The following is a 13,468-nucleotide window of genomic DNA, read 5'->3' as shown; positions in this document are numbered from 1 at the left end:
CTTATGATCTTAACCATTTTCAAATGTATGATTCAGTGGCATTAAGTACGCTCTCAGGCCCTAGGCGTTTTGCTCAGTGGATAGAGTGTCAGCCTGCAGACTGAAGGGTCCCAGGTTCGATTCCTGTCGTCGGTACGTGCCCAGGTTGTGGGCTCGATCCCCATGGGGAGCATGCAGGAGGCAGCCGATCAGTAATTTTCTCTCATCATTGATGTTTCTATCTCTCTCTCCGTCTCCCTTCCTCTCTAAAATCAATGATCCCCACCCTGGCCAGTTTGGCACAGTGGATAGAGCATCAGCCTGCAGACTGGAGGGTCCCAGGTTCGATTCCAGTCATGGGCATGTACCTTGGTTGCAGGCACATCCCCAGTAGGGGGTGTGCAGGAGGCAGCTGATCAATGTTTCTCTCTCATCGATGTTTCTAACTCTCTCTCCCTCTCCCTTCCTCTCTGTAAAAAAATCAATAAAAAATATTTTTAAAAAATAAAATCAATGATCCTATCTAATAAAGAGGGAATACGCGAATTGACCATCACTCCGTCACAAAGATGGCTGCACCCACAGCTGAGGCCAAGTTCCCATAAGAAGCCTTAATGAGCAATCAGCAGGTACCTGAGGCTATGCCCTCCCCCGCCCCCGTGGGGCTTGACCCATTAAAGCAGAACTTTCCGGCAGGGCTTGACAGGGGACCTCAAGGTGCACTTCCCGTCCTGGTGCTGGGCTAGGGGACAGGCTGCTCCCCCAACCCCAGCGCCAGGCCAGGGGGCCTCAGGCTGTGCCCCCCACCCCAGCACTGGGCCAGGGGACCTGGGGCTGCGCCCTCCTGCCTGGTGGGGCTTGACAGGGGACCTCAGGCCGTGCCCCCCACCCAGCAGGGCTTGACGGGGGACCTCAAGGTGTACCCTCAGTGCTGGGTTGGGTGAACTCAGGCCGCACCCCGCCCAGTGGGGCTTGACGGGGGACCTGAGGCTGCGCCCCCCTCCTGGTGCTGTGCTGTGGCCTGAGATCCCAGCGGGGCTTGACAGGGGATCTCAGGCTGTGTCCCCCACCTGGTGAGGCTTGACGGAGGACCTCAAGGCATGCCCCCTGCCCCGGTCTGGGCTGGGGGACCTCAGGCCATGCCCCCTGTCCTGGCGCCGAGAAGCTATGCCCCCTGCGCGGCAGGGCTTGACAAGGGTGGGACTGGCCGGTTCTGGATCTCGCCCAATGGGGGGGCCCGACCGGATCTGGGTCTCATGCGATTTTGAGGTGCATGTTGGTGGGCGGGGTCTTGACTCTGGGTCCCGAGGTGAGCCCCAGACTCTGACAGGAGGAAGGTTTTCATATACATTTTACTAATTTTCTTCCATCTCTGACACTTCTATTATAGAGAAAGGGCAAATAGTAATATTAAATTATTTTCTCTAATTAATCCCCTTTTAATGTGCACGAATTTCGTGCACCAGGTCACTAGATTTTATATATATATATATATATATATATATATGCTAGAGGCCCGATGCATGAAATTCATGCAAGGGGCTCGGTCCTCGCAGCCCCAGCTTTGTCCGGAAGGTTGTCTGGAATGTCGTCCAGAAGGTCATTTGGCCATCTGGTCTAATTAGCATGTTACACTTTTATTATTATAGACACACACACACACACACACACACACACACACACACACATTTAAGGATGCTCTCAGTAATGCACCATCATCACCACCACCCATCCACAGGACTTTGTCATCAGCCTAAACTGGAACTCTGCACCCGTTAAACACTAACTGCATTCCCCCTGCCCAGCCTCGGGCTCTCTTACAGAGCCCGGAGCCTGCAGGTTTGTGGTGGTCAGAACCTGTCCCTCCTCCTCGGAGCTGTCCCCCTGCCTCCAGGCACTTCCCTGGTGCCTACTTCACATCAGCTCCCCTGCCATGGGCTTTTGATGCCATCCTTGGTGCATGTATACTTGCTCAGTGTCTGGCGTCCCTGGCAGATCAGAACACGAGTGCCCGAGGGCAGGGACCTGCAGACTAGGTTCTCAGGAGAAAGTTACTCTGACGGATAGGTGGGTGGGTGGATGAAAGACGAGGTGAACGGCTGGGTGGATGGATAGGTGGATGGATATCACCTGGCTGGAGAGGCTCTCGCCAGGCGGGTACAGAGGGGTGGGCAGAGGGGTGGGGTGCTAGCTCTCGGGGACAGGCCTGGGCCGGCACTGTGGTGGGGAAAGAGGCAGTGCTCCGGGGCCTGAAGAGTGCAGCTCTGGAAACACACAGGAACTTTAGAAGCCTTTTCCATAAGTGCATTTCCCTTCTGACTCGTGGGCCAGATCAGATTGATTTTTTAAAAATGAAAATATAATTATTGGAAAGCTTTAGGTTTAGAGTTCAGCTGATCACTATAGCTAGTGTGTATAATGGAAGGAGGAGGCGTCTTAGCTTTGGGGACAGCTCCCCAGGGCCTGGGAGCTTGCTGCAGTGTCCGGAAAGGAAGGCGGGCCACCCGGAGCCTGGGACCATAGCGCTGACCGTGTGGGTCTGCGTTTCCATGTTGCCGGGGCGATAGAAGGGGCTTAGTCAGGGGGTAGGTAGGAGGGAGCTAAAGCCCTGCATCTCAGCCCTGCCCTTGGCCCCTCACATCTGTGATTCAGGTTAACCCTCCTGAGGACGCTTCGGGCAGGTAGTTTTAACCCCAGGGTACAGATGCCGGACGGGCCTGAAGAGCGCGAGCTGCCCACAGGGGCTGAGAGCTTGGGGGTGAGAGTTGGCAGGGCGTCTGCGTTCTTCAAGGAGGAGTTCCTCCTTGGTCCCTGCCTCTGCGGTGAGACCACCGAGGGAGTCCAGCTCCCGCCTGTCCCAGCGGCATGGTCCCCAAGAACCAAACCTTGCTAGCACAGGCGGGGAAGCCATCATCCCCAGCTAGTGACCGGCAGCCAGTGGTGCCCCCTCTGCGGCAGCACTGCCCTCGGCCTGGTTCAGGTGCCCGTGTCTCTGGAAGACCCTGGGAAGGTCACGGTGGTCAGGGCTGCCAGAGGCTGTGGAGCAGGTGAGGCCAGGGTCGCACCCCCAGGGGACCCCCATGCTTGGAAGGTATGGGTGGGGTGCAAAGGCCTCTTACCCTGGTCCATTCTGTTCCCGGGGAGACGACCTGGCCCTGGCTTGTTTTATCACACCACGCCTGGCCCTGCCACCTCCCCCAGTGGGAAGGAGGAGTCCGGTCCCTCTGCTCCGTCACAGACATCGGGGCCATGGGGCTGGGCTGACCAGGAGGGCACAGATTGGTGGTGGGCACCGGCACCTGCCACGTTCTGCACGGTCTTCTGGGGCCTAGGTGGGCAGGGCTGGGTCAGTCTCGGCCTGTTCACTATCGGTGCCATTTGAGGAGTCGAGCAGGCAGCGGGGGCTCCAGCCCTGGAGGCCTCACCAGAGGTGCCCAGGTGCTGCTGGCCCCCTTGGGCAGTGTGCGGCGCCTCGCGGGCACCCCTGGGAAGACCAGGTGGGCCCACAATCCCCGTGATGAGACCTGCTTCGAGCGCGCAGCATCTCCCCATTATCTCCTGATCACCCTCAATTCCTGGGGACAGAGAGGTGGCCCAGCCAGCCTGCTGCACTTTATGAAGGCCGTGTCACACGGGGTGAGATGCAGGAAAGCGCCCACAGGGCGGACAGACATGTTGGGTTAATAAGAGGAAAGGCAGGAACGAGCTAATGACACAGAGACGGGTGGGAGCCGGACCAAGCGCTCCGTGCTGGGCAGTTCACGCCTGTGGCGTGCCATGTGCTGTGGAAGGCACGGCCACAGAGACGAGTCTAGCGGCTGGGGCGAGTCCCCATGGCCTTGCACAGGTGAAGGCTCAGGGAGCTGGACCCCCAAAGCCAAGTGTGCTGGATGTGAATTAAAAGCATAAGATGTTTTAAAGGAGAAAAAGCAAACTAGGAGACCAGTCACCACCTGTGTCTGCCCACAGGAGGATGGATAGGGCTTTGTGGGGTGTGCCTGAGACACACAGACACGACGAGAACCACACGTTTCTGCAAGGGAACTCTCCCCAACATGTAACATTGGCGAGCAGACTATTAGAAGGGCCGGGTGACAGCGTGCATGCACTGAGTGATGGAAAGTGTCACGTGTTGTCTGGGGACACAGTGTGACCGTGGACGTGCACTAAGTAACAGGTGGCCTGTTGCACTTGGTCTGTCACACTCAGTGTGACAGCATATGAGTGACAGGTGACAGGTGACATCGTGTTGAACAGGGTGGCCGGTACATGCAGGGCAGTGAGCAACCTCACAGGAATGACGAGCATGGATCGGGGAGGGGGGGGCAATGTTCTGGAAGGCAGTGTTCTGGGGGGTGATGTTTGGGGGATGATGTTCAGGAGGCTTTGTCGGGGGGACCATGTGAGGGCTTGGGGCTGGCCCTCCCCTGCGTGCAGCCATGCTAACCTTGTGTCTCCCCCCGCAGCCTGCCTGCTCCGCTCCAACGCGCTCTCGCTGGTCTACCTGCTGTTCCTGCTGCTACTGCCCTGGCTCCCGGGCCCCTCCCGGCACAGCCTCCGAGGTAAGGGCCAGGCAGTGGCTCCTGCCTGGAGGGGGAGGCTCAGGGCTCAGAGCTCTTTGTCCATGGGCACCCAGCCCAGGCACCCAGAGGGAGGGAGGTGTTGGGTCCTCCTCAGAAACCCTGGGCAGCAAAGAACTTCCGTGGTTTAAACAGCTGTGGGTAACGCCCGAGTGGTCCCAGGTCTCATTTTCCTCACAGACCCCTGCTAGCTTCAGAATCTCTTTTCTGACCGTGTGTTATAGGGGCTTGCTGAAGGTAATGGAGGATCATGGGTGGATTCCCCTGACCCCGAGGCTCAGGTCCAGGGCTGTGGGCTGGCCAGGATTCCCGCCGCTCCTTCTCCCATCCCCTACCCTGTCCCAGCACCATCCATGCATCCCCTCACCCAGCGAGGCTCCAGCCCTAAAGTCCAGCAACCACATTGGCTCTCCCTGCCCCCAGTCATAGTCAGGCTCCGTCCGTGTTCACCCAGCACGCTAGGGCCTCGGTGCACCTCCGACCACCTCATAGTTCGGGTATCACGGCACAGCTGGTGGGTGGCTCTAGGTCCTGAGCTCTGGAGGGGAGGGGGGCACTGTCTCAGTCTTCTGTGGCCGCCACACAGACAGAGGTGGGAAAACCCGTCAGGGAGCTATGCCCCCTGGAGGGGTTGGGCAGTGCGGCCCACAGCAGGGACCCATCCAAGAGGGGCTGGGAGCAGACAGGCAGTTGTCCCATCTCACATCCCGTGTCAGAGGGGAGGGGGTGAGTGCCGGCCTCCTGCTTCTCGGCCCTCGACTCCTCTCTCCATCCTCCAGGCGGCAATGGCTGCTCAGGTGTCACTCCATCACCCTGACTCTGACCCTCCTGCCCCTCTCCCAGTGTTAGGACCCTGTGATTGCCCTGGGCCCACCCAGGGACCCACGCTCAGCCTGTTTTACGGTCAGTTGCCTGGCAATCTGATTCCCCTTCACTGTGTAGGGAAACTCCCACAGGGTCCAGGCACTGGTGCTAGGATGTCCCAAGAGGAAGCGTTCTGCCTCCCAGAAGGGGACAGGTCCCCCTCCCTGGCCGGTCACACTGGCTCTAACCGCCCCATCAGGCTGCCTCCTTGCTCGGCTGTTTGCAGAGGGCTCTGGTCGGTCTTAGAACACAGGGTTAGTTCAGGTGCGGAAAGGGGAGCGGCACCAGCTCAGGCACAGGCTGGGAGCTGCTGGGGACAAAGCCAGACCCCTCCCAGGCTGACTCAGCAGTCCGCCCAAGACTCCCAGCTCAGGCCAGCTGGCCCCCCTTCCCTCCCCTTCCCTACTCTTCCCTCCCCTCCACTCCCCTCCCCTCCCCTCCCCTCCCCTCTCTTCCCCTCCCCTCCCCTCCCCTTCCCTCCCTTCCAGGGGAGGGTCTGCTGGACAGAATCTGCCACCCATGCCGTTCTCTTTTCTCTGTGGAGCCAGTTCTGTTCGCTCCCAGGCCCTCAGCTAAAAGCTGCTTGTCCTGTGAATATTTCAGTAAATACTTCATGCCCTTATGTGACAGGAAACACTCTCCTCGGATCTGCAGCGGAGGGAGCACAGGCTCCCGCCAGGGCCGAGGCCGGAGCAGTCCGGGTTGGGGAGGGTTAGGACACAGAGGGAGAGACACTGGGGAGACTTCCCTCCTGGCCTCTGTCAGGCCGTCTACAGGACTTAGAGGCCCTTCAGGGACAGGGAGACTGGGCATTTCTGGGCGGGAAAGAGGAAGGTGGGAGGCCTGCCCATGCCTGCGCGCCTGGCCCTGCGTTCGTGACTTGTAGGGCCTGGCCTTGGCACTGGCACCTGGATGAGGCCTGATGCTGCCCGGCCCCATAGGCGCTGATCCCTGGCCCCATCCCCACATGGGCATCGGCGGGACCAAGGGGAGCCGGGGTGGAGCTCCCGAGCAGGAAGGGGAGGATCCCAGAGGTGTCGCCCTGTTTCCTCAGGAAGTTCCAGTGCCTTCATTGGTCACTAGGGGCCGCCAAGCAGGGGCAGGGTTGGTGGGCACGGGCCATGTGCCGTGGAGGTCACCGCAGGGCGGAGGTGCAACAGAAGCTTCAGGGAGACCGAGGGTCAGCTCCCCGTGACCAGATTAACATTTGGGGACTCAAGGAGCCCATTCCTGCCTTAGGACAAAGCCCCTCGTGCTGCCTGCCCTGGGGGCCCCAGGGCTTTGCCCTGACTCAGGTGCTGTGTGAAGGTCCGAGGGCAGAGCAGCGCACCTGAGGATCCCTCCCGTCTGTTGGATGATGGGATGAGGGGCCCCGCGTGGAATTCCCATCATCCTTCCGGGTTCTCAGAGAGCAGATCATGGCCCCCCAGCCTCATTGCTCAGACTTGGGTTTGCCCCCTGCCCTGTCTCCTCCGTTCCACCCCCGCCTCTCTGGACCCTCCTTGATGAGATGGGACCTTGGACAACTGGAAGATGCCCCTTCCCTTGGCTTCTCAAAGCACTTCCTGGAACACCCCTGTGCCACCCCGAGGGACCCCCCATACCCCCCACCCACCTTGCTTGGCCCTTGCCCAGATTGTGTGTGTGTGTGGTGGGGAGGCTCATCCTGGGCTTGGCCCTGGGCTGGCACCACATCTGCAGGGACCGGGCTGCCCAAAGAGGGCAGTGTGAGCAGGGCCTTCGTGGACGGCAGTTCAGAGGGAATACGAGGGTGGAAGGCCGGGGTCCATGAACTGCGGCTGGATGGGGCATTGGGAGTCAGGGCTCTGCTGAGGACCCTCCGGAGCCTTTGCAAACTGAGCAGCCACTATCGGCCGAGTATGGAGGGCTCCCTGTCTAGGTCAGTCAGATGCTCTTTTATAAACCTCTCTCACGGAGGAGCCCTCCACCGGTCCCGTGCCACAGTCCTAGCCCCTCTTCCTGTTTCTCTCGAGTTTCCTGACTGAGCATAAAGCCCTGAGTGGGAGCCCCAGCCTCTTCATGATGGGCATTTTTTGTGCCCAACCACCCTCTTGCCAGGCACAAAGGTGGGGGCACCTGCCTTGTCCTCCCATGGTGCTCCCTGCCTGTGTGAGCCTTGCGTGGCAAGCGAGTGACACCAGGTCCCCAGCGGGGAGGGCAGGCAGCACCTCCCAGCAGCTGTAGCAGATGAGCCTCCTCCCCACTCCCCAGCCCCCTTCTCCTCCGCCCGCTAATGGCAGCCGTTCCTCTGATACTCAGGGCCGAACCTCGGAGTCTACAGGGATCTGTTTTCTTTTTAATATTTTTTATACATTTTATTGATTTTTTTACAGAGAGGAAGAGAGAGGGATAGAGAGTTAGAAACATCGATGAGAGAGAAACATCGATCAGCTGCCTCCTGGACACCCCCCACTGGGGACGTGCCCGCAACCAAGGTACGTGCCCTTGACTGGAATCGAACCTGGGACCCTTGAGTCCGCAGGCCGACGCTCTATCCACTGAGCCACACCGGTTTCGGCCAGGGATCTGTTTTCAACATCTGTAATGGGATAGGCCCCGGCTGCACCCCTCTTCCCTCCTGAGCAGATGCAGGAATCCCTCGCCTGCCTGACCCCCTGCTTACCCAGAGCCACAGCTGCCCTGTGGGTTGGCTCATCCCTGCTGCCCACCATCCACGTGCGAACTCCCAGGCCCAGGGGACTGGCCGCGCCCAGCTCAGTTGGGCTTGGGCAGGCGAGAGAGCAGCCCAGCTTTGATAGGCGGTGTGTTGAGTGCCAGGCAGGCGGCCAGGCAGGTCCAAGACCCTGCAGCCAACTGAGAAGTGACCCGGGAAGGGGAGGGCAAGACAGTGGGAAGTGCTGGCGTCTGCTGTGCCTGCCAGGCGGATGTCCAGGGTGCTGGATAGGAAGGCGGTCAGGCACGAGCCAGGGGGGTGGTCATGTCCCTCTCCTGCCGGCGGGCCTCAGGCCTGCTGCTGCCCTCCCTGACCTTCAGGCCTTGGTGTGCCCGAGGAGCCCATCAGTCTTGATAGCACCACAAGGTCAGCCTCAGGTCTTCATGGCTTGGGAGCAGGGTGAGTCCATGGAATGGGACGGGGTGGCCCTGGGCAGGCGTCCTCCCACCACGTCACTTTTTGGGACTTCCCAGATCTGCAGGAGAAGAACCATGCAGGTGAGCCAGGCAGAGGGGAGGCGGAGGAGTGGCAGGGGGAGCTCTGCTCCTCACCCTGTGCCTCCTCTGGGTTCCTGGTGGGGAGGAACCCTGCACAACGCCCCACTGGCAGCTCGGTCCTCCTACAGGGAGGCCTGTGGCCTTTCCCTCCTCTTGGCCTGGGGCTTCTGAGCAGAGGGGCCCAGCCAGGGCCCAGGGCCAGACTCTCCCATTCATTTTCCGTTTCTCCTTCCTGCCAGTGGGCGGTTTCTCCCACCAGCCCCACCCTGCTCTCCTCGCTCACCCCTGCCTGCTGCAGGTCAGAGGCTGTAATCCAAGGGCCCGAATGTCAGGGCTGGGAGCGACCTCGAAATGAGTGAGGCAAAGAAGCTGTCGAGATCCTGCCCGGTGGGTGCCTCTCTGGGCTGCCCACAGGCGCCCCGTGCCCTCTCTGAGCCCAGCTTCCCTTGGTAAAATCAGGCAAGACAGCGGGTGAATGATGACGGACTCGTCCTTCACCATGGGCGCCCACATGTCACTCCAGGAGTGCCACCTGCTGGGCCAGCCCTGGGGGAGGGGAGACGGGCCAGTTCTGAGTCCGTTCAACAAGTAGTGGTTGTGCTGAAAGATAGTGAACAAAAGCGGCGTGGGCCCTCCGCTGGCCAGCCTCCGGGCGGGGGAAGAAGAGCTGGTTTAACGGTGACTCCAGTGTCCCCGCGCAGCCGGAAGAGGGGCCGCTGCTCTGCAAGTTGTCATTAGCAAATCCGCCTGCCAGCAGGGGTGAGGACCTGGGGGCTCCTGCCACAAGGCCAGGGGCTGGCCACAGCGGGTGTCCTGAACCCCAGATTCAGAGCTCAGAGTGCGACAGGGAGAACCGAGTGGAGGTCCGTGGAGCTGGCCTCTGCACAGAGTGGGCTGCCCAGCCCACTTCCTGCAGCCAAGGCCTCCCGCCTGGGGGCTGCCCGCAGGTGTGAGGAGGGGAGAGGGCACTTGTGGAGGCTGCTCCTGCCTGCGCTCACGGGCTCCTGGGCCCAGCTCTGCCTTGGCTTCCCCCCACAAGGGCCATCCGGGTGCCTGTCTGTGATGTACGTCCAGCCGAGATGGCCCAAGTAAAGTGCCGCAGTAATGGCCGCCCGTGGGGCTGGGCTGGAGTCTGGCTCTTGGGGCAGCCCTGGTCTGCTCAGGTCCTTCCCACAAGGCGGGGCCCCCGGGATGGTGAAGTCAGGCCTGTGAGGCGCCCGGCCCTACCTGGCCCGGCAGGCACTGGCACGCCGGCAGCCTTCATTCCTTTCTGCGGTGACTCGTTCCACACACACATTGGAAGCGTTTAGCCCCGTGACAACCCCAGGCGAGTGAGGCTGTTCCCACTTCCCTTGAAGAGCCAGGTCCCCAGCCCCGTCCCCCTCCACCCATCAACCCTGGTGTGTGTTTTCAGTCCACACTGGGGGGTGAGGTAGCACTCCGTGGCCAAGGCCAAGCAGTGACACACGTGTTTGCTGGACACGTGAACACACCTGAACGTTCTCCCTAAGTGTGGGGGCCTCTCCTTTCTGTGCTGGCTCCTGCCCCCCACTGTCCCACAGCCCCAGCAGTGGGCGGGCTGCTGTGCTGTGCTCCTGTTCCCTGCTCTGTGACTGGGCAGGTCACTTCACCTCGTTTGTGTTTATAAATTGGGGTTCATGATAGTGCCCAACCATGGGGCCCTTGTGAGTGGTCAGTCAGATGGTACAGAGCACTGCGTGAGAGCAGCTGCCGACGGCCCCCCGAGACCCCCTGGCACGATCGGGGGCTGTCCAGGGCTGGCTGACGGGGCCTGGCTCAGGGCTGGCCTCACCCCTCTCGCTCTGCCCACAGGTCACACTGGCCGCCTCCTCCGAGCCCTGTTGGTCCTCAGCCTCCTCTTCCTGGCAGCCCACCTTGCCTTCCAGATATGCCTACACACTGTGCCTGGCCTGGACCAGTTCCTGGGGTCGAACTGTGAGTTACTGAGAGGGTGGGGAGGGGGGGCCTGGGGCAGCAGGCCTGGGGCAGAGCTCGTGGCTAACTGGAGGGCGGAGTGGGGAGAGAGCCACCGCAGCCCTGCAGGAACCTCAGGTCTCCTTGGGAGGTGGGCTGCCCTGTCTCACCCAGGCTTTGCCTATAAGGGCCATCCGGGTGCCTGTCTGACTTATGTCCAGCCAAGATGGCCCAAGTAAAGTGCCCCAGGAACGGCCGACCGTGGGGCTGGGCTGGAGTCCGGCTCTCGGGGCAGCCCTGGTCTGCTCAGGTCCTTCCCCTCTGTCAGCATCTCCTTCCCCTGCTGGGGCTTAGAGACTCACTGCCTGTGCCCTTTCCCCCACGGCCGGTACCGCCAGCTGGCCCCCAGCCCTCCAACTCCATTGGTGTCAGCACCCAGTCTTCAGGTGAGGGAGCCCTAGGCGCCCAATCCTTCCACCTGGCTAGGGTCTCCCACCTCCAGGTCCCACGTGGCAGGCAGGGCGTCGCGCCGACTTCCCATTCCATTCTGTGATGACTGTGCCCCTCCTGCACTTTAGAGACTGGAGGAAGTCAGGTGCCTGGCGGTGATACTGGTCCCAGTGGCTCAGACCAGGCCTCCCCATCCCAGCCCCCAAGGAGCAGCCGGCTCTGCTGACGGGTCTGAGGGCCTGGCCCAGCCGCCCAGCCACTGGGCCCTGCCAGGCAGGACTGAAGGGCCTTGGCTCCACCTGGCTCTCCTGGCTGGGCCTCAGTTTCCCTATCCGTAAAGGCAGTGTTTTTGAGCCTCCCTGATACCAGCCACAGGTGCCCTGGAGACCAGGCAGTCCGTGCCTCTGGGGCTCCGAGGGCCTCCTGGTGACAGGAGGGGGTTGTTCAGAGCCCACCCGCCTGACCCGGTCCCCCTGTGCCTTTCTCCGCAGGCAGCCGCTGGGAGAACCTCTCCCGACTTGTCGGGGTCACGAGGTAAGACCCCCTCTGCCTCCATCGGGGGGTTCCAGGCCCTCCCTGCTGGCACCTGCCCTCCTGGGCTGACCAATGGACTCTCCTGCCCTTCACAGGCTGGACCCGAAGGACATCCCCAATGCCGTGCGGCTGGTGGCCCCCGACTTGGGCATCCTGGTGGTCTCTGCTGTGTGCCTTGGCCTCTGTGGGCGCCTCACACGGGCCGCCCGGCGGAGCCAGCCCTGCCAGGAGCCGGTGAGCTGTGGCGGGCAGAATGCTCTCCTGTGGGGGGTAGGGGCCTTCTAGAGCTGGGATCCAGACAGTTGAGGATTACTTATCTTTTTGTTTATTTTTTTAACAAACGTGGAGTTTTCTTTGTAAGAGTCAATAGGTGCTCATTATGAAGAGACGGGATCCCGGAGGGGAGAGAAGATGCGTGTCTCGTGGGAGGGGGCACTAGCCATGTGGCATGGTCCTGGCAGGGCCCCTCTTGGAGGACCCGTGCGGGGCACCCCAACAGTGTCCGTGCCCTTAGAGACCGTCCTGGAGGAGATTGTTTGGGTCCACGGGAGGGCGTCAGCGGTGCTGGAGGAAGGTCTGCGCCAACCATCAGGGAGGCCTAGGGACTGACAGACAGATGGACTGATGGACACAGGGATGGATGTTGGAAAAGCCACATCCATAGCAGCATCAGTGGGCTTGTGGGCAAGGTGGGGGCTGCGTAGGCTCAGGCCAGCAAGGCCCTCAACCAGACCCTGTCCTTGGAGGGCTTTGCCCTAGGTTAGGGGGTCTTGCCTTGGGCAGGGTATGATGCTGGGGTCCCTGCCTGGGCCCTCCATCCAGCAGGGCCTGGTCTGAGGGCTGGGTGGGATCTGTGACTGTGCAGGGGTCCCGGCATAAGAACCTCCTGGGGGGCCACAGGCTTCTCCCACCCCCACCCCCAGCATCCCTCTGTTCCGTAGCTAAGGCTCATGGGCATGAGGGCCTCAACCTACAGAAGAGCCCGTAGAGGGGAGCCCAGCAGGTCAGGGCGAGTCAGCCTGCAGCTCACCCAGCCTATTGTTCCACCCGCTGCTGCCCCCATCCATGGGCAAGGCCGGCACCAACGTTTTAGAGGGACCTGGAGATTGAGTGGCTTTTCCAGGCCTTTGTGGGGGGTTGAGCCAGGGCTGGGACTTCCCTTCTCCCTGCTCTTGGGGCCCCCTCCCAACTGAGTTGGCCCTCACCTTCCCCACAGGAGCACGTGGGCACCAGTGCGCGCATGGGCCAGGGCTGCCTCTGGTTTCCTCATCAGTGGATCCAGGGCTTCCTGGAACAGCTTTGCCGGGAAGGGGCTGGACTATTCCAGAAATCTGTGGATGGGCAGGAGGGGTCAGCCCCTCACTCCATGCTGCCCATCGGGGCTGGGCTCTGGTCTGCTGGGCAACCAGGAAATGTCACCTTCATTCAAGTGTCCTCATCGGCATAGGGCTGTGCCATCCTGCCAACCCAGGAGCTACGGGTGTAGGCAGACGAAAGCAAAGCCAGTCTTAAAGCCCAGAGCGAGGGGCAGCCCATGCACGCACACGGTGCACACAGTCGTGTACGTGCACGTATCCTTGTGCATGCGTGCTCTGACGGGGTGAGATGGGCTTTGGTGGGAGGTGAGGAGACGAGTGGATGTTTCTGCCCTGCTCCCCGGGATGGCCCGTGGGAGCTGAGTCGGGGCGGGAGCCAGGCCTGGCCAGGCTGGACACCACACGCAGCCCCCAAGCACCTGTCTTTCTCCCAGCTGCTGCCTCTGTTTTTTCCACTCCCACATATGCTCATTTTTCATGGACCTTCTCAGACGCTTTCCCAGGGCCTGGGCCAGGCTGTGGGCGGGTGAGCTCAGGCCTGGCTGCCCCACCTTCTAGCAGCCATCTTTCCCTTCCAGGCTATCTGGGGCCTCCAATTTCTGCCTTCTGGGGTCTAGA

General features: G+C 61.2%; 1 protein-coding gene across 1 annotated transcript in view; it reads left to right on the top strand.

Annotated features, from left to right (window-relative positions):
• The window catches only part of PIEZO1 (piezo type mechanosensitive ion channel component 1 (Er blood group)), a 62,945-nt gene that overhangs the window by 27,914 nt on the left and 21,563 nt on the right, over nt 1-13,468 (top strand). Inside the window, exons 2-5 of the mRNA XM_079799750.1 lie at nt 4,446-4,541; nt 10,449-10,571; nt 11,492-11,534; nt 11,630-11,768. Coding sequence (XP_079655876.1) covers nt 4,446-4,541; nt 10,449-10,571; nt 11,492-11,534; nt 11,630-11,768 — 401 coding nt within the window. The remainder of the gene's footprint in view (nt 1-4,445; nt 4,542-10,448; nt 10,572-11,491; nt 11,535-11,629; nt 11,769-13,468) is intronic.

Source organism: Cnephaeus nilssonii (genome assembly GCF_951640355.1).
Source record: "Cnephaeus nilssonii genome assembly, chromosome: 20".
Lineage (NCBI taxonomy): Eukaryota > Metazoa > Chordata > Mammalia > Chiroptera > Vespertilionidae > Cnephaeus > Cnephaeus nilssonii.
The sequence above is the reverse complement of the archived record's forward strand: the minus strand, read 5'-3'. Positions and strand labels throughout refer to the sequence as shown.